This window comes from Urocitellus parryii, chromosome 2 (assembly GCF_045843805.1).
Source record: "Urocitellus parryii isolate mUroPar1 chromosome 2, mUroPar1.hap1, whole genome shotgun sequence".
Classification (NCBI taxonomy): domain Eukaryota; kingdom Metazoa; phylum Chordata; class Mammalia; order Rodentia; family Sciuridae; genus Urocitellus; species Urocitellus parryii.
The window spans coordinates 221,760,934-221,782,721 of record NC_135532.1 but is presented as its reverse complement, the minus strand read 5'-3'; the positions used below and the strand labels follow the sequence as shown (position 1 = coordinate 221,782,721).

Here is a 21,788-nt window from a genome sequence, read left to right as displayed (position 1 = left end):
CTGTGCTGTGACCCTCTGCCCCGCTCAGCATCAGCCCTGTTTGTCACTCGTGCTCCTACCCTGTGTGCGTCCGTCATGGGGGATGGCTCGGTATGTGCAGGAGGAACGCCGATGCCCTGGGGAAGGGCCAGCAATGAGGGGCATGAGGGAGAAGATGTGGCGGATCGATTCCACCCTGAGGATTGGGAAATCGCTGTGATCTGGATGTTGGTGTCCCCTTCTATGTAGCTCCTAGTATAATAGTGTCAAGAGGTGGGGTCTTAATGAGCCCAGGGCCATGTGGGTGGGGCCCTCAGGAAGGGAATGAACACCTATAAAACAGGCCCAGCGGAGGGTGCCGGGAAAGGGCCATCGGTGCCTCCTCCTCACATCCAGTCTGACAGCACCTGGACACTGGCTTCCCAGACTCCAAATTTCTATAAAAAATAGATCTGGTTTCCATAAGCTATGCAGCTAAGGGTATTTTGTCCAGCAGCCTGAAAGGACTAAGACCGAGGATTCATGAAGAAAAAATAAAGAAAGGCCAAAGCATTGGGCTGGAAGGCCCAGGGAAGAAGAGGCAGGAGGAGTAGGACCCACTCACCAGGGCTCCAACTGCCCACTGCCAGCGTCTGAGCCTCTAGCCTGCGCCCAGCCTGCATCCCAGGTCAGACTCCGTGGCCCACAGCCTCCTAGACAGAGTGGAGCATCCCTGGGGCTGCCACAGATCTGGCCCTAGGGTCAGGGTCCTCTGGACTCTGTGAGCCTTACCCCAGACAGAGCCTCCAACAATCTGCTTCTGCAGTTTTGCTCTCTGTTCCTGGGGAGTCCTGGCAGATCTTTTTACTTGGGTATGAACTTTTTAAACATGCCTATTTCAGACCCAAACCTCTTGCTCTTGAGCTCCTCCTGGCAGCTGCCAGCTGGGGCCGAGTGTCCAGTGGTCTCCTGGGGTGATCCCCAGTTGCAGGGCCTCCCACCCTCCTTTCATTCAGGAGTCAACAGACCACAGTCTGTGGGTCAAATGTCACAAACCAAAAGCGAAAGCTTGTTTTTCATCTCACAAAGAAGAAAATGCTTGCAGGAGGGCGTGTGGCCCAGGTGGCCCATGGAAGCCTAGGCTATCTGACCCTTTACAGAGCAAAGTTTGCAGTTAGTTCTTGCCACTTTAGCAACTGAGTTTGGGGTTTGTGCAGCAGCCCTCAGGAAGCTTTGTGGAGAAGGAATCACAGCCATTTACAAAATGTCCCTTCCTAATGCTGGAAAACAACATGGCCCTCATGCCAAGATACTGGGTATATTTTTATGTGAAAGAGGACAAATGCATTATCATGCACTTAAGTACTCTCATACTCTCACCTCAGAGAGCAGCAAAGACCACACAATTTAGCACACTCTTCTTGACTCCTCTAACAGCCCTTAGCCCCCCAAAAAGGAGGCATCAGAGAGTAAATGGAGACACTGTCAGAGTTAATGAGACCAGCACTTAATGGGCCAGAAGTGCGTCCGACATCTCAAGTCTCCATGACACAGATCAGCATGTCACATCCACAGCTGACCCTCGCCAGAGACCCACTTCCCCATTAGCAGCCTTGCCCTGGAGGCCACATGTCACTTAGTGTCTGTGACCCAGTGCGGGTGGCTGATGCCTTCATCATGCATCTGTGCCTTCATCATTATGGATCTGTGCAGAGAACATGGAAGTTCAAGCTTGCAGTGGTTCCCTGAGATGCCACCTCATTCTCACAGACCATCAGGGGATGGAAGGGGGGGACTTCAGAAAGCCCACAGCACAGAATCCTGGGGCGTCTGGTGGATCTGGCACCGAGACCATCATGATGACCAGAGAGCAGAGAGAGTCTCCACTCACCAGACTCAGAATATATACCCCAAAGCCACCCCCCAAAGCCTAGCTCCTGCAGCCACACCTCATCTGCCTCCTGTTACCACCAGCTAATCCCATGGGCGGGGGGGTGATTCACTGATTGGGTTAAGACTCTCACAACCCCATCATTCCTCCTCCTAACCTTCTTGCATTGTCTCACACGTGAGCTTTTGGGGGACAGCTCAGATCTAAGCCGTAGCATGGCTTATTGTGTTTGTGCTCTTTTCTTTTTTTTTTTTTTTTGGTCCCCTCTCAAGACAGGAATAAGTGCCTACTTTCTTAGCCACTGTGTGGCAGGCACCTGGAACAGTATGCATAATAGGTGCTAAAACTGAGTGACTTGTTTATCCATGAATACTAATTTAATGAAGTCAGAGTTTCCCTATATGGGTGTCAGCTGCTTTGTTTTGTTTTAATTTTTACCAAGCACTGTCTTGGCCCTGTTTGCCCAAAACAGAACATGCCCCTCACCCACCCAACCGACGTCAAAGATGAACATCTGCTTGTGAAATTGTGCAGCCGCTCCTTTCTTTTAACCCACAGTCGTGGGCCAGTCTTTGCCTTGATTAGGACCTGGCACGCAGTAGGCCCTCAATCCACACCCCAATAAGGAAACTGGAGGTAGATGTTTGGGCCTGATTCCCTCTGGGGCGGTTCAGCCCTGTTCAGCACCACCAGGTCCCAGGCCCCAGGTCTCCAGTGGCAGGCAGGTGCTGGAGCATAGAGGAGGGGAGGTTTTGAGAGCAGAATGCAGTGTCCCTACTTGAGCTCAGTGTCCTTTGAGAGGGACAAGGGGCCTTGGGGGCCACCGGAGGCTGACAGGGCTGCAAGCAGCAGGGAGCTGCCCCATCTAGAGGAACAGCCGCAGACCAGACGTCAGCCCATGAACCACCGGGAGAGAAGAAAATGGGATCAGGGACCCATGGGCTTGACAAGTGGGGCTTCTGTCCTCGCTGCAGCGTCAAGTAGAATCAGCCAACGTTGCCTTGCTTCACACCTTGCAAAATATTAGAAATTGTGAATAGTCTTTGCTCATGACGGCTTTATAGACTGGCCCGATTTGACTTCCACAGAAAGGCAGAGATTCCTTATTTTGGAAAATCACGTTAGTTGTCCGGCTTCATCTCTGGACCTCCAGGATAACGCTGGTCTTCTGGATAAAACACAAAAACAAACCCCTCCTCCTATAACTCCAGCTTCAGTTCATGAGCATGCAAACAAATTCTTAAATGCCAGATGTCAACCCAGTGTTAAAATTTAGTTCAGTAAGCAGAATGCCTTATACCTGACTCCCAACAGCTTTAGCATTTTTTAGAATTCAGTGTGCCTCGGGCTGTAATTCTACAGAAATCATCTGCAGTGGGCCGAGGTCCTATGAAGAGGACAGGTCAGGCTCGGTAAGGAAAGCACTCAAATTCTGAAAGAAGACTGATTATTTCTGTAATTAAAAATGTTTTTTATGGTATTTTAGAAACCTGTAGAAAATTTAGTCCTTTTTTGTAAACAAACAAACAAACAACAATGTTCCTGATTACATTGGGAATAGCTTGAAATAGATTCCTAAGTTTTTTGGATTATGTCTATCACTTTATATTAAGAGAGATCCAAATGTATTCACCCCAGAGAATTGGGAGATCAATGAATGAATTACTAAGAAGCCACAGCAATACTGGTAGGAGGGAGATGGAGGTGCTCTGATGGTAATGACGGTCAGATCTCTCCTGGCCATGGGGCTGCCCCACCCACTGCAGTGAGACACCAGACTGGGCTGGAGGGTGACTTGCCCCTAAGTGTGATCACATCATGGACTTAATGTTTTTCAAAGGCTGAGACTATTGTGCCGCACCGTCCTGAGGCCCCCATACCTGAGGTCACAGGGGACACACCAGGATGAGACAGTGGCCCTAACATTGCCTCCAATTCCCAACCCACTGGCTTCGTGTTAACTTCAGTTGAGGGCAACAAATTGAAGTAACCAGCATCACTATCAACCTATCAACCCTCAGAATGATTTCTTCAGGATTTTTATGGAGGAACCACATGCTTCTCAAAGACCACAGACTCATCAGTATGAAAAGAAATCCATCCCGCAGATTTACATCAGGCCTAATATTGGTATTCCTGGTGGAGGGCTTGGCCTCGTGTGGCAAGTGGGTGCCAAGCTCTGACCATGGTCATCTCGCTGGTCAGCCTCGCTCTGGGTTGCTGTTCTGAAAACTAACCTCAGTGCTAGCAGAGCCTTTTCACTTGGGGGACCCATAAATCCTCAAGGCTGCAGGGCCCTCGGGAATCCAGCCTCCCCTTACCTGCAGGGGGTGGGACGCACACTCGGGGCTTTAGCATCTGCAGCCTGTCTCTCCCCTCAGAACAAGGACTTGCTCCCAGCTGGACCTTGCTGTCAGGTAGCCTTGAGTGTCCTGGGAGATTGCACCGACCTGCAATTGAATGTGTGGCCCTCCAGTGCTGGTCCCCAAGGCCAGGTGGGGATGAGCTGCCCTGGGGCTTCTGGGCATAGGCAGCAAACTCAGATGCAGGGAGAGAAAGCTCAAGGCAAAGGCTCAGACCTGCCCAGAGACAGGGGTGCATTGGTTCTGCCCAGACTCCAGACATGGAGGGACTTAGGGTGCATGGGGGACTGTGGAGAGGAAGTCAAGTTTCTGTCCAGGAAGCAGAAAACTTGGGATGTGTTCTGAGGCCCCCTTTAAAAAGTTGAATTCCATAAGAACAATGGTGGAGAAAACAGAGGACAGGGGACATTTTTGTTTTAATTATGAATATATTTCAACAAAAAAGCAAAGGCTGAGGCTATTGTGCAATAGCAACACCTTCCTGAGGAGATGTCCATCCCTGAGGTCCCCACAGGACAGACCCAGAATGAGACAGTGTCCCTGACGTTGCCTCCAATCCCAACACACTGCATCTTGTGATTTCAGGGAATGGCATTAGCAAGACTGGGAAGAGGGGTGCAGGGGAAAAGCAGCCCAGGAGTCAAACTCCCTCCTTCTCTCTCCCTCTGCAGTTCTTGTCCTAATGGACACTGTGTGGCCCTGTCTCCCTTCAAAGGCATGTGTCCGAGCTGCAGGGACTCACCTTTCCTAGAGCCCTGGCTCCCTCCCTGGGCACGCTTGTGATCCTTCTCTCCCTGTCCCCAGCCCTGACCTGTGGAATCATTGCCCTGCTGTTTCCCTGCCGGACGAGGCGGGAGCCAGGCCCATTGTACTCACAGAGTGGCCATCTGAGCCTCCATCTCTGCCTTCCAGGGTCCATGCCTCTGCCCCCTGTGGCCAGTGTCATTTCACTCTGCACCGTGTCTGAGTCTCATCAGGCCTGTGGCTAGCCAAGCCACCTCCTTTCCAAATCCCCCTTCTCACAGGACTCGGCTCCAAGACCCAGTGCACACCCTTTTCCTCTGGCCTCAGGAATTCTCCGAACCTTTGCTGGGGTCCCAAAACCCAAGCTCTTTCCTTCCATTCTCATGTCCTGCTTTGCCCATTAATCACAGTGCGTCCTCAGAACCGCCAGGCTTTGCTTCCGTGGATCCCCCCGTCTTCAGACTGAAGACACTACAGAGAACTACCCCTGAACTGAGCACACAGAGGTTTCTCTTCCCGTCATTGTTCCCTAAACAACACAGCATCCGCCTGGCTAGGTGTTCTAAGGCATCCAGAGGTGACAGTGTATGCAGGAGGACGGGCACAGGTCACGTGCAAATATTCTCTCATAAAGGCTGGAGCATCCTGGGACTGTGGTATCTGAGGGGACCTGGAACCCATCCCTCCATGGATACCCCGGGAGAAATGTGTTTTGTTGGAAAAAGAGACAGGTTTAAACCTGCTTCCTTCAACCAGTTCTTCTAGCTAATGCCTCCCATCTGGTCGCTCCCCTTCCCCTTTCCTTTCCCTAATTAAAATGATAATCATATTATTATAATTCTATTTACCAAGTGCACTGTTCTCAAAACAGCCTCATTCAACCAATTTCAGATTGAAAACATTTCAAAAATTACATCTGGACTGCATGTCAAATAAAGGAAACCGAGTCACAGAGAAGTTTTCTGACCTACAAAACGTGACAGAGCTAATAATGATGGAGACGGAATTTTAACCCAGGAGGAAGATAGATTCCAATGTCACATACTGAGCGACTGGCTCATGGTGCTGCTCAGAACTTCCTTTATGGCAAGGAAACCATCTCCCCTGGACCCTGCCCTCTTATCTCCAAGTCTCTACGCTGTCCTTCATGACCCGCTCTCTCTGCCCAGGCCACCCGTCTCCCACGCAACCCTGCCTTCTGCACACGGTTTCTCCACATTCACAGAAACGCCTGTTTAGGATTCACAGTGACCTCTAAACTGGCAATCCAGAAACACTTGTCAGTCCAAAGGGTCCCCTTGGCCTCTCCTGAGGTCATTGCTTCTACCCTGGGAAGGAGATGCCTGTGTGCGCCTGACTGCTGTGGTCAGACATGACTCTTGGTCAGCAGAACCGTCTCCCAGGTCTCATTGCTCCACACTGACCCTACAGCACGGTGCGTTTTAGGACGCGCTCATGTACTATAACTGGAATGAAGGTGGCATAGTCCCTCATGACTCCCGGCTTGCCACAGCCCAGGGATATAGGTGGGTGGGGGCTGTACCTCCGTTTTCCTCGTCAACGTTGCTCCTTCCATCTAGGGTCAGGGCTCCTGGCTCCCTAGAAGTCTTCATTGGAAAGTGTGGAGAGCTGAAGCAAAGAGACCCAAGGCAGGATGGCCATGTGTTTCTTCCCCAAGTTCGTTGAGGAAGCCCAAGCGCTCATTGCCGAAGGGGGCTTCCCAGGGAAAGCAAAGGGCCCCCTGCACCAGAGACTCAGCGTCTAACACACAGCTTCTCTTCCGGCTGCCTATCAGAGCCCGTGACTTGCTCAGACCTGGGGTCCCAGGCACGCTGGGGAGGAGCACCATGACAGGTCCCCGAGATTCATTCTTCCAAACAGCAAATAGACATGAGCAAGCATCGTGCACAGTGACTCTGCAAAATCGACTTGCCCACCAGAGCCGAAAGCCTGCTTCCTCCCTGCCAGGCGTGGGCGAGTCCCCTGGCCTGGGCGAGTCCCCTGGCCTGGCGTGTCCCCTGGCCTGGCGTGTCCCCTGGCCTGGGCGTGTCCCCTGGCCTGGTGTGTCCCCTGGCCTGGGCGAGTCCCCTGGCCTGGCGTGTCCCCTGGACTGGCGTGTCCCCTGGCCTGGCGTGTGGTGGGGCTCCCCTCTGCCCTGGCGCCTGTTTCTAACCTCCTTGGTTTCTGGTCCTTACAGCTCCTGACGGTCCACCTCAGGAAGTCCACCTGGAGCCCATATCATCTCAGAGCATCAGGGTCACCTGGAAGGTAAACCTGGAATCATGCCTGTTCCTGGCACTCTCTGCTGAGTGGCCTTGCACTCTCAGGTGTTGTGATACCACGACACTAACATTTTATGACACTTTTAATTTTCAAAATTAGATTATAGCCCTTTTCTTAAAACTCAGCACAGTTCATGTTGCTTAATGATCAGGATCAAGCCTGACAAAGGTGTCTGTAGTTGACTTTGTCCCTGTGCGAACATGATAGAGTGCACTTACCCAAACCAAGACCTCTGTGATGTCACCAGTGACATGACCTTAGGGGACTGCCATGGCAGCAGTGACCCATCACTGACGTGGCACCATGAGGAGGCCCAGCTTTCTGTGTGGGTCCACAGTGGCCTTATTTTCCTGCAAATTCTGCACCTATCTGCAGAGAACAGAGCTTCTGGGTTTCATTCTTTGAGTTTGATCAAGGTCCTTGGATTTCTCCGCACAAATAGTGAAACTGGCAGAAAGTGCTGACCGACTGGACTCTAATTTCATCCCAGCAGAAACTTTTTGTAATTGCTGTTCCTAAGTGGCAAAGCACAGTGTGATAGATAGTCAGTCCACTGAGCTGGCAGAGAGGAGGGGCCCTGGCCGTGCCCCTCACTGGCCATGTCCATGAGAAGGCCCTTCCATTTCCCCGGAATTGAAATGAACTGCGGAGCAGCTGGGTCCCCAGGCAGCGGCACCCTGAGTGTGGCCAGGTGCTGATGGCGCTGGTTGGCACAGTGGGTGCTATCTGTCGCTGGGAGAGAAAGCAAGTGGACCACAGTGGGCCAGGCTTTTAGAGCTGACCTTCTCCGTGAGGAAGCAGCATTGACTTGGTGCCTGAGCTCTGGGGAACCCTGCCCATGGATAGTCACGTCACAGCACTTGCCTGGGGTGAAACACCTTGGGAACAAGCCAGGCCCTGAAGGTGCCCTTGGCCGTCCTCTCTCAGGCCAAATTCCACTTTATATAGAGAGTGTTATCAGGCCAAAACTTCCATGAAGCTGCCCTTGCCACCGCTGTTCTGGATTTCTCGTGTGTGTGTGTGTGTGTGTGTGTGTGTGTGTGTGATTTTTTCCCTTCCCTCTTTCCTCGCCCCGTTCCTCTGTTCATACCCAATCGCACCTCTACTCACCTCTGCAAACCTATTGCAATACACCTGGATGTTTTCCTTCTGGTCTTGGCTCTTTCGTAAGACGACCTGCATCGGTGACAGAAATGGCTTTGCCTTCTTGGGTGGATCCCGTCCCTGGCATTCACACACACTGAGGCAGCGGGGCCCCCAGGGCCAGCTTTTCTCACCCCCAGACAAAGAGCTGTGCTTGCAGTCAGTGAGGCCAGGTGCTGCCCACGTCCTGCGCAGGTGGAGGGAAGGGGGTTCCTCTTGGTGGAATGGGCTGGCTGTGGCATAAAAGCTAAGAAAGGTTGAGTGGCGAAAAAACCCACAGAACACAGGAAATATTTTTAGAAAGTGGGGGCCAGATGGGACAGCCCATCTTAGGGATGGAGCTTCCACACTCAAAAGATCAAAATGGAGCTCGCTCTTGCATTATTTATGTTGGGGACTTTCAGAGGTTTTCCACGGAATGTTCTTTGCCAAATAAGGTAGGAGGTGGGCTGTCCAGTTCCCATTGGGTTACACCCAACTCCGGAGCTGTGAGAGGGGTTCCTGGCAGAGTGGAGATAGAGGTCATGTGTGCCTGGGGCAGTCTCATGCATGCAGGGGAGCTGTGGATATTTCCCAAGGAGAAACCTAAATTTTCATGGCTCAATACCAAGCAAAGACCCTCAAGTAATTCACAGGTGGCAGCCTCAGAGTGAGGAGTGAGGAGGGGGCCTCTGTCTGTGAGCACAGCCACCCACTGTGAGCACCACACAGTGTGCAGTGAAAGGCACTCAGCAGCCGTACTCAGGTGCCTCAAGCTGCAGGTGAGGTGCTGAGTCACTTGAACTAGAGCCTGTGATGCTCCACCACCGGCCCTGTGCATCCTCTTGCATTTTGCTGCTGAAAAGTCCAGATATCATTGTGGCCTTGAAAGCTTTTGGCTATCCTGATAGAAATGTCTATCGAAGAGCATCTAGTTCTTAGAGCTAAAACCGGAAACTTCCAAGGCTGTAAAAGGCAGGTGGACACAGAAAGCAGCAGTGAAAGTCTCCAAGTTGCCCCTGATTCTCTTCTCAGTGCCAAAGGGAGGAGCGTGCTGTGGGCTGGGGCATGAGCCGATCGCACTGTGCTGTTGGAACAGCCCGGCTTTTCTCAGGGCAGGGGCCCGTGATGCACAGCCCTGCGCCCAGGCAGACCTGCTGGCACCTGCCTGGCTGAATGGGGCGCAGCTGTCTGGTCGCCTTGGTCCTCCTCCTAGAGCAGGACTGCTTCTGCTCAACTTCTTAGAGTGGACCAGACCCGGTGAGCCCCAGGAGTGTAGAGGGTATGGCTCGTCTGCTTGCTGGACCCTCAGGAGTGGGAGTGGGGAGCATGAGTGCTGAATTAATGAGCCCCTTGCTGTGGTTGGCCTTGATGTCAAAAGGTTCACATCAAGAGGGGGAGTTTTTTTTCTTTTGGAAAACTCTGGACTCCTTGGAAAGCTTGAGGAGACCAAATTTGCATCTTAGATTTTCACGCATATGAAATATGCATTGCCCTCTCATGGAACGCTTCCTCGCTTATTTGTACCATTTGGAATGTGCTCGACAGCTCTCTCCATCCAGTTACTGGATTAGCGCTCTAACCCAAGCCAGTGGATTGGCCTGCCCATGGGCCCCGGGTCCAAGAGCAGAGACTCCTAGCCTAAGCAGATGGCTCTCCTGGGCCTGACGTCATAAGATGCTGGCCACCTTTCCCCAGCATGACCAGCCACCTGAGGGCTGAGTGGCACTCAGGTCTGATGCCCCAGCATGCGGGAAGATGTGTCTCTATTCAGAGCCCAGGGGAGAGTCTATACTCTGCAGCTCATTGGCCCGACAGGTCCTGAATTGAACTGGGTCTGAGGATTGGGACCAAGGCCGTCTACAATCAGGCCGGTGATCTTTTAAATGGCTTCTTATGAGCGCTTCACCTTGAACCCAGACGAACCAGTCCTAATGCAAGACCAAGTCCAAGGCAGCCACTTCCTTCGTCTGTTTGATAATTGTTGGGTTATAAACAGGTTGTAACCTGTTAGGTTATAATAAGGAAGGAAGGAAGGGTTGTATTTGTCTTTGACTTATAGGATATATGATCAGAAATTCTCATAAGACTAATGAGTGGGAGCACGAGGTTACGACTATTAAAAAGCACTTGGGGGCTGGGATTGTGGCTCCGCGGTAGAGCACTTGCCTAGCACGGGCGGGACCCAGGTTCGATTCTCAATTCCACTTAAAAATAAAGGCATTGCGTTGTGTCCATCTACAAAAAAAGATTCTCTCTCTCTCTCTCTTAAAAAAAAAAAATAAGACTGGATGGCCAGTCTTGTGTCTCTCTGCATTTCACATCTCAACATCACAATGCCCATGTGGATGAGATTCTGCAGCTGGGATATTAGGACAAAGTTTTTTTTATGCTCAGAATAATTTTTTTAAATGATTTAAACTATCAAGTACTTTTTGCATAATTTTAACCATGAAAATCTACTCTCTGTATACATGATTATGTAATATTCACATGAAAAATGAAAAGCCTATGTAAAATTATGACAGCATTCATGACATTATGCACAGAGTGGGTTCTGCATAAGTTAAATGCATCTCTGACAAGCAAATGTGTATGATAGGAATATTGTATAATAAGCCCTGGACCCAGATTCAGGGGAATTAGACATTATTTCATCTCTACACCCAACACTAATGACCTTAGAAAAGTCACTTTATTCGTCATTGTGGGGACTCGGACCTTTTTCTCTGGTCCCAGTTTGAAAGTCCTTCCCATCACACCACTGCCATTTGGTGATACCTTGCCTCCCCTACCAACCCTCACACTGGCCTGACAACGGTGGATCATAAGGCACCTGAGCTGGTTTCTTTGTAACAACCCAGTTTTGATCTCTGCCCTGGATGCTGGGCCCTGTGGCTCTGGAGAACTCGGTGATTTCCAATAACAGTGTGCAGTTTGCCGAACCCAACATGCTCTGTTTTAAATTATCTAACAACAGATGAAGAGATAGAATTTTAGCAAGATACTCAAAAGACTGTCCTCTATGGAGTTTTATTGATTCTCATTTATTCCATCTTTAATAGAAAACAAATGAAAGATCACAGTATGGTGAACATGGCATTGAGCATTACAAGTGGGCTGAGTGGCCTCCGTTAAGTGTGCCCAGCAGCAAGGACACACTACTGAATGGGCCTTATTATCCTGAGTGGACGTGGGGACTCTTCCTGCCAATGACATTTCTCATCTTTTCAGCAAACTCAAAGAAGGTGATAAACTGGACCCACATGTTAGAAAGAAAGAAAGAAGGAAAACCTGTTTCTGACCACGAGTTAAGAGTCAAGGTGACATCTGCGGCACCTGCCGTGTTATGGGCAGGTCTCCTATGGCAAGGGAGAGAAGGCCTTACTTTACCATTGAACTCGCCAGACAGACTGGGTCAGGGTTGGTAGAAGAGACACCAACCAGGACAGTGTGAGTCAACGCCTCAGTGTGCCCAGTTTCCAGACGGTCCTGTGTTAACATGAGGCGGGGCAGAAACGCAAAGCAGGTTGGTTTTGCTAATTCAAATACATTTAACTTACTGTGCTCAGGTGTAACTAACTAATTCTACTTCAAGATAACCTTTCATGATTTTTATAAAAGCAAAACTCTTTGTATCAAAAACTTTGAAAGCTAATTTTAAATTCTTCCCATTCTTGTGATAGATATTCCCACTAGTGTATTCCTTTGAAAATGTTATGTCGAGACGAGAAATAAAAGTTCTTTGTGCTTGGAGTAATCACAGACATAGGAAATAAAACAATTTCACCTTCATGAAATACATTGTCATCCCGGCTTCCCCTGCCAGAACGGTTAAAGTTGGAAAGACAGTTGTTCCTGTAGAAGTACAGGAGAATTCGGGGAGCTTACAGGTGACCACTGCTAGAACAGCTCCCCAGGACGTGAGGAGATCCTGTGGTTCCTATGGCTCTGCCCGGCTGTGACTCTGCACCTAGACATGCTTCTAGAATGTTCCGGGTAGAGCGGAGTAAACTACTTCACACTTTTTCAATGCTCTGTCCCCAGTACCACTTCCTGCATGTCAAAGGCTGAAATTCCTTTAGTGCCTTGCGTTACCTAGTACAGGTGAGAGGTGAGCTGCTCTGCAGGAGGACACCACCCCACCTACATCATCCCCTCAGCAAATATGGAGGACATCAAACACATGGTCTGAGACCCCTCCTGTGGACAGCTCTAGCTAGAACCTTTCCATCCCAGCAAGGATTCAGTGAGAGTGACCGGTTCCATCAATGGCCCAGGCCCTGGCCTTTCTCCTCCCAGCTCCACTCTGGCTGCCCCCTGTTCAAGAACCTGGATCATGATCCACCTCCGTCAGTGCCTCTCCTACAAAACTTCTGACATGAGACATTTCCTGCTCCTACCCAGAGAAGCCCCTTCTGAGCATCTGTGACCAGTGACCATGCCTTTGAAGTCTCCTCTCTTGAACTTGCTCACTAGACCTAGATCTGGGATGTCCCCCATCCATGGCCTCAGCCCTGCCCTCTTTGGCCACTCTGCATCCCTAGGGGCTCCCCTTACCTGCAGGGAGCTACTCTGTGCTGGGTCCTCAAGTTGTGCCTGGGTCAGGGGGACCAAGCTCTTGGGGATCACTCAGCTGCCACTAAGGAGCTGGAGCTTGGCCTTCTGCTCACATGTGACGTCCAGCCTGTCCCCCTACATTCTCACTGCCTGTAGACAGCCCTCAGCTGGAGGCGAGGGGCTCACGTTCATGAAGATGTCCTTGGAGACAGTGCTCCAGTCGCTCCCCCATCCACGCTTGAAGACAGCCCGCTCTGACAGCCAGGCTGGGCTGGTCCCCGCATGGGCAGTGTCCCTTTGGTACTGCGTGGGACACATCTCCAGGAGACTCACAGGTCCACGAGTCCCTTTTGTTTGCCATTAAGGAGATGAAGAAATGGGGTGATCTGGCCTGCGCTCTGGGGCATGTGGAGTCTCTGCTTCTTTTTGCTGCTGTTGGTACCTCTGCCAGTCCTCACCAGCGAGGCCCAGCAAATCCCACCGGCCCCCTGGGTAACAGCCTGGCTCTCAGCCTGGCTCTCAGGCTCCTGCCAGGACTTGCTAAAGCAGAGCCAGGCCCCAACTCCAACATTTGTTTCTGGATCAGAGGACTCAAGTGGCCCAGTCCTGCCTCACCAGGGATTTTCCAGGACCTTCCTGGTGCACTCGGATCCCTGGGCCCTTCTGTGGAGTGTCACCCTGTCTTCGTCTACACTCTCATCTTTCCCAGCCCCAGGATGACCACGGATGCCTTGCCACAGGGTCACTGAGCCAACTCTGCCCCTTGGGGACAGCAAGATGGACTGTCACCCCCTCCTCTGCAGAGGACAGCGGACCTGCCACAGGCACTCGCATACGCTGTTGCTGTGGAGGTCCAAGGGGGTCCTAAGTAGGAGGGGGGGGTTCTGAAGCAGGAGCAGGGGCACCTGGAGGCATGAAGAAGACACCCGTGGGACGTACAGGTGGCCGTGGGATCGGAGGGCTGGACAGGGAGACGGGAGGCCCACGGCTGCTAGAGGAGAGAAGCACAGATCAGGGTCATCACAGGTCACCGTGTTTGTTCAAGCCACATGAACAAAGAGTGGGATCAAGCACGGAACCTGCTCACCTCCATGAGGAGCTTAAAGGCGCACGGTGAGCGCGGCCGCCCCTCAGCCTCCTGGTGGGAAGGCCCCTCCTGCTGATTCCCACACACGAGCCCTGGGGTTGGTGGGCCACTGGTCTCCCTCCACACACGTAGGTGCAGAGTCCTGTAGTATGCACGAAGGTTTCCAGGTGGGACTGGCCTGAACAGACGGTTGGTCTTGATTGATCCTATTGTAAACACGTGCCTGCCGGCCAGCAGAGTAAGCGAACTGTTTTTTCTCTCCGGAATCCTTTTTGTTATGCTTTTCTTTTTTTTTATTTGTTCCTTTTGGGTGTAAATGACACTAGAGTACATGTTGACATATTATGCACACATGGAGTACGACTTATTATAATTAGGAGCCCATTCTTGTGGTTGAATATGATGTGGAGTGACACTGGTCACGTGTTCCTATACGAACACAGGATGTTATGTCCCACTCATTCCACTGTCTTATTCCCATCCGCCTTCCCTTCCCTTCATCCCCCTTTGTCTAATCCAATGAACTTCTGTTCTTCCCTCCCCATCCGCCCTTGTTGTGTGTTAGCATCCATATGAGAGAACATTCAACCTTTGATTTTTTGGTATTGGCTGATTTCACTTAGCATGATTGTCTCCAGTTCCATCCATTTACTTGCAAATGCCATCATTTCATTCTTCTTTATGGCTGAGTAATATTCCGTTGTGTATATATACACCACATATTCTTAATCCATTCATCTGTTGAAGGGCACCTAGGTTGGTTCCATAGCTTAGCTAGAGTGAATTGAGCTGTTATAAATCTTGATATGGCTGCATCACTGTAGTATGCTGATTTTAAGTCCTTTGTGTATACATCAAGGAGTGGGATAACTGGGCCAAATGGTAGTTTCATCCCAGGTTTTCTGAGGAATCTCCATACTGCTTTCCAGAGTGGTTGCACCAATTTGCAGTCCCACCAGCCATGTATGAGTGTTCCCCTTTCCCCACATCCTCACCAACATTTATTATTACTTGTATTCTTAATAATTGCCATTATGACTGGAGTGAGATGGAATCTCAGTGTAGTTTTCATTTGCATTTCTCTAATTGCTAGAGAAGCTGAACATTTTTTCATATATTTGTTGACCATTCCTATTTCTTCTTCTGTGAAGTGTCTGTTCAGTTCCTTTGCCCATTTATTGATTGGGTTATTTGGTTTTCTGGTGTTCAGTTTTTTGAGTTCTTTGTGTGTCCTGGAGACTAGGGCTGTATCTGAGATGCAGGTGGTAAATATTTTCTCCCATTCTGAGGGCTCTCTGTTCATGTTCTTGTTTTCTTGGCAGCAAAGAACTTTTTAGTCTGATGCCATCCCATTTGTTGATTCTGGATCTTACTTCTTGTGCTTTAGGAGTCTTATTGAGGAAGTCTGTTCCTGAGCTTATGTGATGGAGAGTTGAGCCTACTTTTTCTTCTAGTATGCACAGGGTCTCTAGAGTAATGCCAAGGTCCTTGATCCACTTTTGAGTCGCGTTTTGTGCAGGATGAGTTATAGGGGTTCAATTTCAATCTACGACATATGGATTTCCAGTTTTCCCAGCCCCATTTGTTAAAGAGGCAATCTTTTCTACAATGTATGTTTGTAGTGCCTTTGTCCAGTATGAGATCACTGTATTTACGGGGATTTGTCTCTGTGTCTTCTATTCTGTACCATTGGTCTATGTGTCTGTTTGGTGCCAGGATTATGCCATTTTTGTTACTATAGCTGTGTAGTATAATTTAAGGTCTGGTATTGTGATGCCTTCTGTGTTACTTTTCTCACTAAGGATTGCTTTGGCTATTCTGGGCCTCTTATTTTTCCAAATGAACTTCATGATTACCTTTTCTATTTCTATAAAGAATGTCATGGGGATTTTAATAGGAATTGCATTAAATCTATATAGCACTTTTGGTAATATGTGCATTCTGACAATATTAATTCTGCCTGTCTAAGAACATGGGAGATCTTTCCATCTTATAAGGACTTCTTCCATCTCTTTCTTTAGTGTTCTGTAGTTTTCATTGTAGTGGTCTTTCACTTCTTTTGTTAGATTGATTCCCGAATATATATATATATATATATATATTTGAGGCTATTATGAATGGGATATTTTTCCTATATTCTTTTTCAGTTGATTTATCAGTTGAGAACACAATTGATTTATGGGTGTTAATTTTATATCCTGCTACTTTGGTGGAATCATTCATGAGTTCTAGAGGTTTTCTGGTGGAGATTTTGGGGTCTTTTAAATATCTGCTGAGTTCTGTTTCCCTTTTTCTGCTGGGGTAGTTGTGTTTGGGTGTTGAGTTTGTGAGTCCTTCATTGCGTACTATAGTGAAACGGGCAACTCAGTGTTCAGAGCAGGGCCCTACACAACAGCCAAGGTACAGGACCAGCCCGGGGCCACCAACAGATGACTGGATCAGGAAAGTGTGATCCGTGCACCCAGTGGAGTGGACTCAGCCACAAGGAAGAAGGAAATGATGGCATTTTGGGGTCCTGAAGGACATCATGCCAAGGGAAATGGCCGACTCAAAAGTTAAAGGTCAAATGTTTTCTCTCCTGCAGAAGCTAGAGAGAAATAAGGAAATGAAGGAAATAGGAAAGGGGAGGGGATTCTATGAAAATAGAAAAGAAATAAGGGAAGGGAAGCTGAGGAAGGAGATTGAGGGGGAGGGAGGAGGGGTGGAAAAGGGCGGAATCGTGGGCTGAACTTGAACAAATGAAGCTATAGACATCTAGGACAATGCCACGGTGAGTTTCCCCTTTATGTAAGTCCATAAAACACAATTAAAAACCAATGAGTGGGTAGAATGGAGACCCATACAGCAGAGGAGGGGCCTGGGGGAAGGGGAAGGAGGGAAGGAGGATGCATGGGGGCCGAAATGGAGCCAATCAGTCTGTGTGCACGTATGAAAGTGTCAAAAGGAAACCCGTATTATGTGTAGCTATAATGCAAACATGAAAACATTTCTAAAAGCACATGAAGTAAGAGAAATCTCTTTGTTGGTAAATTTGACTTGAGTGAGGAAATTCCTTATATTAATTAATTAGGGAATGTGAAGGCAATTCAATAGTTGCCACAGAAAAATTTCCATATACTCAAATTCTCAAGATCTAAAATCTTCAGACCTATTTGACAACAAAGCAAAAAGCCATAGCTCCCCAATGAAAAAGGCAAAGTGTCTTTGAATCAAAGGCGCATTGACCTTATCTATGGTAACCGAAGTGCTGGCTCTTAACTCCGCCGCTTGACTGACAGCTGAGATGCTGGCTGTGACGGCTTCACGGATGTCTTACACTCTGTAAATCCACAAATCAGTCTGGCTGTTGAGAAAAGCAACCGAGTCCAAGAAACCCATAAATGAAGACACTTGCTTTAAGAAAATGTCCCCATAAATGTGTACGATTTCTATGTATTTGGTTAAAGTTTTAAAAATAGCTAAAGGAGTTGGCGTTACTGTTCTTGGACACACAGACTAACCCCAGAGTCAGCCTGGGCATCTGGTCTCCCTGGGAGGTGAGCATGCCCCTCCCTGTGTGTCTGCTGAGTCTCCTCACTGCCACTGGTTGCCATCTCAACCTCTCCGGCTTCCTGCTGTCACGACTCCCCTCCTTCACATTTGCTGGTTTTCAAGGACTTGCCGCACCCTGGGCCTCCACCCTGATTCTGTCCCTTCTAGCTCCTGTGCATGTGGGCACCCTCTCTGGGCTCCTTTTGGCAGGCTCCTCCCACCATACCCTCACCTGTACCTCCCTGAGCCCTGGTGTCCTTCCAAGCCCAACCGGGTTCTGCCTCCTTGAGTGGCTTCAGACTGTGCTCATTTGTCACATTCTGGATGCTGCAGCCTACGCCTTCAGTGCCTCTTAGGCCTCAGCGGTCTCTTGAGTGTGTACCTGGTCTCTCCTTCTGGGTCATCAGCACTTACAGGGCACGGAAAGCTTTGTATAGCCCCGAGACATCTGCAGACATGGTTTTTACTTATGTGTATGTAAGAATATATGCAGCGGCTCCTCTGTAACTGAGGGATCCAACCAACTGTGCTCAGAAACATGGGGGGAAAGCTTCTGTACTGAACATGTATAGGCTTTTTTCTGATTGGGCCTTATAAGTAATGTACAGACTTGAAGCACACACAGGATGGGCACAGGTCACAGGCACACGATGCCACTCTATGTCAGGGCCTCGAACCTCACAGAGTGGGGCACCCAGGGAGTCCTGGAGACCAGGGATCCCTCATAGCTGCTGACCAACCGCTTCACCTGGGCACGCACACACACACAGGCAGCCGCTTCTGCTGACCGCCTTGAAGGCTGTGGCTCCTCTGTGACCTGGGGCCTCACCTGGTTTATGCAATTGCAAAGGATCTGGCTTCCGTCCAACATGCCACCAGAAATCCCGCCACCTTCCACTCCAGGACTCTTCTCCTCAGCAGCGCAGAGCCACCTGCAGCCAAGATGAATCAGGCCTCCAGGAAGGAGGCTATCTCCCCACGAGGGGTTCATGGAGGGTCACGTTCCCTGGACTCATCCCAGGGACATCTGCGCTCCGGGATGCTCCCTTAAAATCAGGCTCCTCCGGGCCAGAGCCGTTTCCCTGTTGAATTCGTTCTGTTCCTGGTGCAGCCAGGAGCTCGGCGGGCCTCATTGGTGGAAGCAGGAAGGTGGGCTCAGTTGGGATCTTTGACCTGGGGATGAGGATCAGGCTGAGTTCCATTTCCTTGATGTGAAGACTGAGCACCTGAGAAGCCCGTCAAGCCTAGAGACCCAGGGATAGAACAGAGATAGACTTCTCCAAAGAGACAGGCCCCGGAGCTGGGTGTCCAGGAAGTGGGGGGTGTCCTGCCCTTTTATAGATTTTAGATTTCCTTTGCTCTCATGCCCCCACCTCCCCCATCGCACCCAGTGACTAGTGACCAAAAGTTGGGCCAAAAGGTGGAGTGATCAAGGGTGGGACGAAGCCACCAGGGGTCCCTGCAGGAAGGCTGTAGCCCAGGGGCATCCCTAAAGCACCCCTTGTAGGAGGAACCGTCCCCTGGAGGCAGGTGACCTGGGCAACCTGAGGAGGAGGAGGGAGAAGGGCTCTGGAGGTATTAGCCTGTTGCTCCCTCTTGAATCGGCCCGGTCTTTCTAATGCAGTCCCTTATGGCCTAGACTGTCCTCTCTAGCTCCCTGGCCTCAGCATTGGTGCACACGCAGACACCACAGACCCGGTCTGTCTTCTGGAACATTCTCTCCAGTGAGATGAGTCACTGGCAGCCTGGCTGAGAGCAGAGACTGAGGAGTCAGGTTCACTGGCCGCCACTCACACCCAGTGACCTCCTGAGGCCACCCAGGTTCCGGCAGAGTCTCACCGTGGTGGTGGTGAGGGTTGGAGACGCACGTGCAGGTGAAGGAAGGGCCTTCTCAGATCAAGCTCCGTGTGGGAGGCCACCTTTATCCATGGTTTCGGGTTCCCACGGTTAATCTTGATCTGACAACAATAACTGGGAAATTTCAGAAACAAACCAACCATCAGTTTTAAATGACTTTTTTTTAAAAAAAAATAGAATATTGGGATAGTTACTCTATTTTCTTATTCGTTACTGTGAGTCTCCGACTGAACAACATTCATGAATTAAAACTTTATCACAGGGGCCCATGTTCAGAAAAGCCGTGGGTTATACAGGATTGGCCCTGTCTGCAGTTTCAGACCCCCATGGGGGATCTTGGAAGATGACCATCTTGAAAAAGGGGAACGCCGTATCTGATTCTGCTCCTCCTGCACCTCTGACCCTTCATATCCGGCTGTAGATGAGCTCGCCCACGTGCTGTGGGTGCTGATCTCACTCCTGTGTTACCACACGTCTTTAGTGTATTCTCTCCTTTCCTGTTTAGGCTCCCAAGAAGCATTTGCAGAATGGAATTATCCGTGGCTACCAAATAGGCTACCGCGAGTACAGCACGGGGGGCAACTTCCAGTTCAACATCATCAGCATCGACACCACGGGGGACAGCGAGGTCTACACCCTGGACAACCTGAACAAGTTCACCCAGTACGGCCTGGTGGTGCAGGCCTGCAACCGGGCCGGCACGGGACCCTCTTCTCAGGAAATCATCACCACCACCCTGGAGGATGGTAGGTTCCGGGGCACAGCCCACCGCTTCCCCTCCTGGGTACCTGGCTCCCTGCTGGCTTGGCCGTGATGGGGGCCTCTGGGGGGGAAGCCACCCGAAGCACCTCACCCTCCGCGCAGATTCTGTCGCACCCTGGATGGGTCTGCATTGCCACGCCAAAGTGCATTCCCTTCCCAGAATCTTCCTGGTTCATCTCGGGCACAAGGATTGGGCTTCACTGTCACGGCAGGAGCCTGACGAGGATGTAGAAATCTGATTTTTCTAAGAATTTCTCCCAAATTGATATTAAGAGGGTTTCTTTTTCTCCTATTATTAATGCTTTCTATTTTCCAGCAGTCTGGGACCCCAGGAAACAAGGCTCCCTGCAGGCTGTTGGCAGCAGCTCTCACAGTGATCGAGCGCCCCCTAGTGACCACGGCGAATTAATTCACCCTGGTCACTAGGGCACCAAAACAGCCTGAAAGTTCAAACTTTCAGCAATTTCAAACTGGAGCAAGGACCTGGTGTCCAAAGCCACCGTGGTGTTGTTGATGAAGAGATAACATCTGAGGTAGATGGTGGCAAGTCATGGGGTCTTTTGAGGCAGGAGGTTCTCACTATTACCTCTTGTGTAATCAGCCACTGGCTCCTAGATTGAAGGAGGCGAATTATGGTTTGCACCTGTCATTTCTGACAACTTTTAGGGGTGAGAGGTCTTAGATATCTAAGCAGAAACTGGAAGACTCGAGCTTTCTCTGTGATCTTTGCAAGGGCTGTTCAATGTGCCTTTGGGGTTTTGTCTTGATGCTCATGTTTTTAAATTAAGATGTGAGAGTCAGTGGATATTGTGGGTCCTTTGCATTTAAGGTTTGCCTAAACTCAGTCTCTGAAACACTGTGAATGTTCTAGTAACTGGTCTCCTATTTCATTGTCTCTCTTTCCTCTGACAAAACATTACAGTATTGAAAAGTGGTCTTGGGAATGAGGCAGTGAAGAAGATGTTTAGGGATCCACTTTTCCATGGTTTTCAATAGCTTGGCTTCCAATTCATGTGCCAGAAGTTACTGAATATGGAAAGAATGCAGCATAAAATGTAAACTTAACTTCAGTGAGTACCATGCAAGAGTAATGAGGAAGTAAATCAGACAAGCAGTGGTCTTTGCTTAAGCATTAAGATTAAAAGTGTGCTCAATTAGAGTCTGGGATGACCTCCTGAAAAGTGGAGTAATTAAGTTAGAATCCAGTGTGATGAATACATAAACTCGAGATATTTTACTGAGTGATGATAATATTTGTATAGAGAAGTTGTATATTTTTCTTTTATTTTAGGGGCTTGAGTGCAAAATTTGTATTATCCTTAAATGTTAGAATGTCCACCGATGTTGCTTATTCAGTGTTGTTTTGCTCATAAACCATCTGCTGTTATTATAAATTCTAATTATTTAATTTCAGTGCCCAGTTACCCTCCTGAAAATGTCCAAGCCATAGCAACATCACCAGAAAGCATCTCAATCTCCTGGTCCACGCTTTCCAAGGACGCCTTGAATGGCATTCTCCAGGGGTTCCGAGTCATCTACTGGGCCAACCTCATGGATGGAGGTAAGGGGACGTAATTAGACTGCAGGTGCTGCAGAGAGCATGCAGGGGTATTTTTAAACACCCCCCCCC

General features: G+C 49.7%; 1 protein-coding gene across 1 annotated transcript in view; it reads left to right on the top strand.

The window, feature by feature from the left end:
* Dscam (DS cell adhesion molecule) overlaps positions 1–21,788 on the top strand; it is a 546,865-nt gene that overhangs the window by 432,959 nt on the left and 92,118 nt on the right. Inside the window, exons 16-18 of the mRNA XM_077795550.1 lie at positions 7,154–7,224; positions 19,902–20,142; positions 21,573–21,719. Coding sequence (XP_077651676.1) covers positions 7,154–7,224; positions 19,902–20,142; positions 21,573–21,719 — 459 coding nt within the window. The remainder of the gene's footprint in view (positions 1–7,153; positions 7,225–19,901; positions 20,143–21,572; positions 21,720–21,788) is intronic.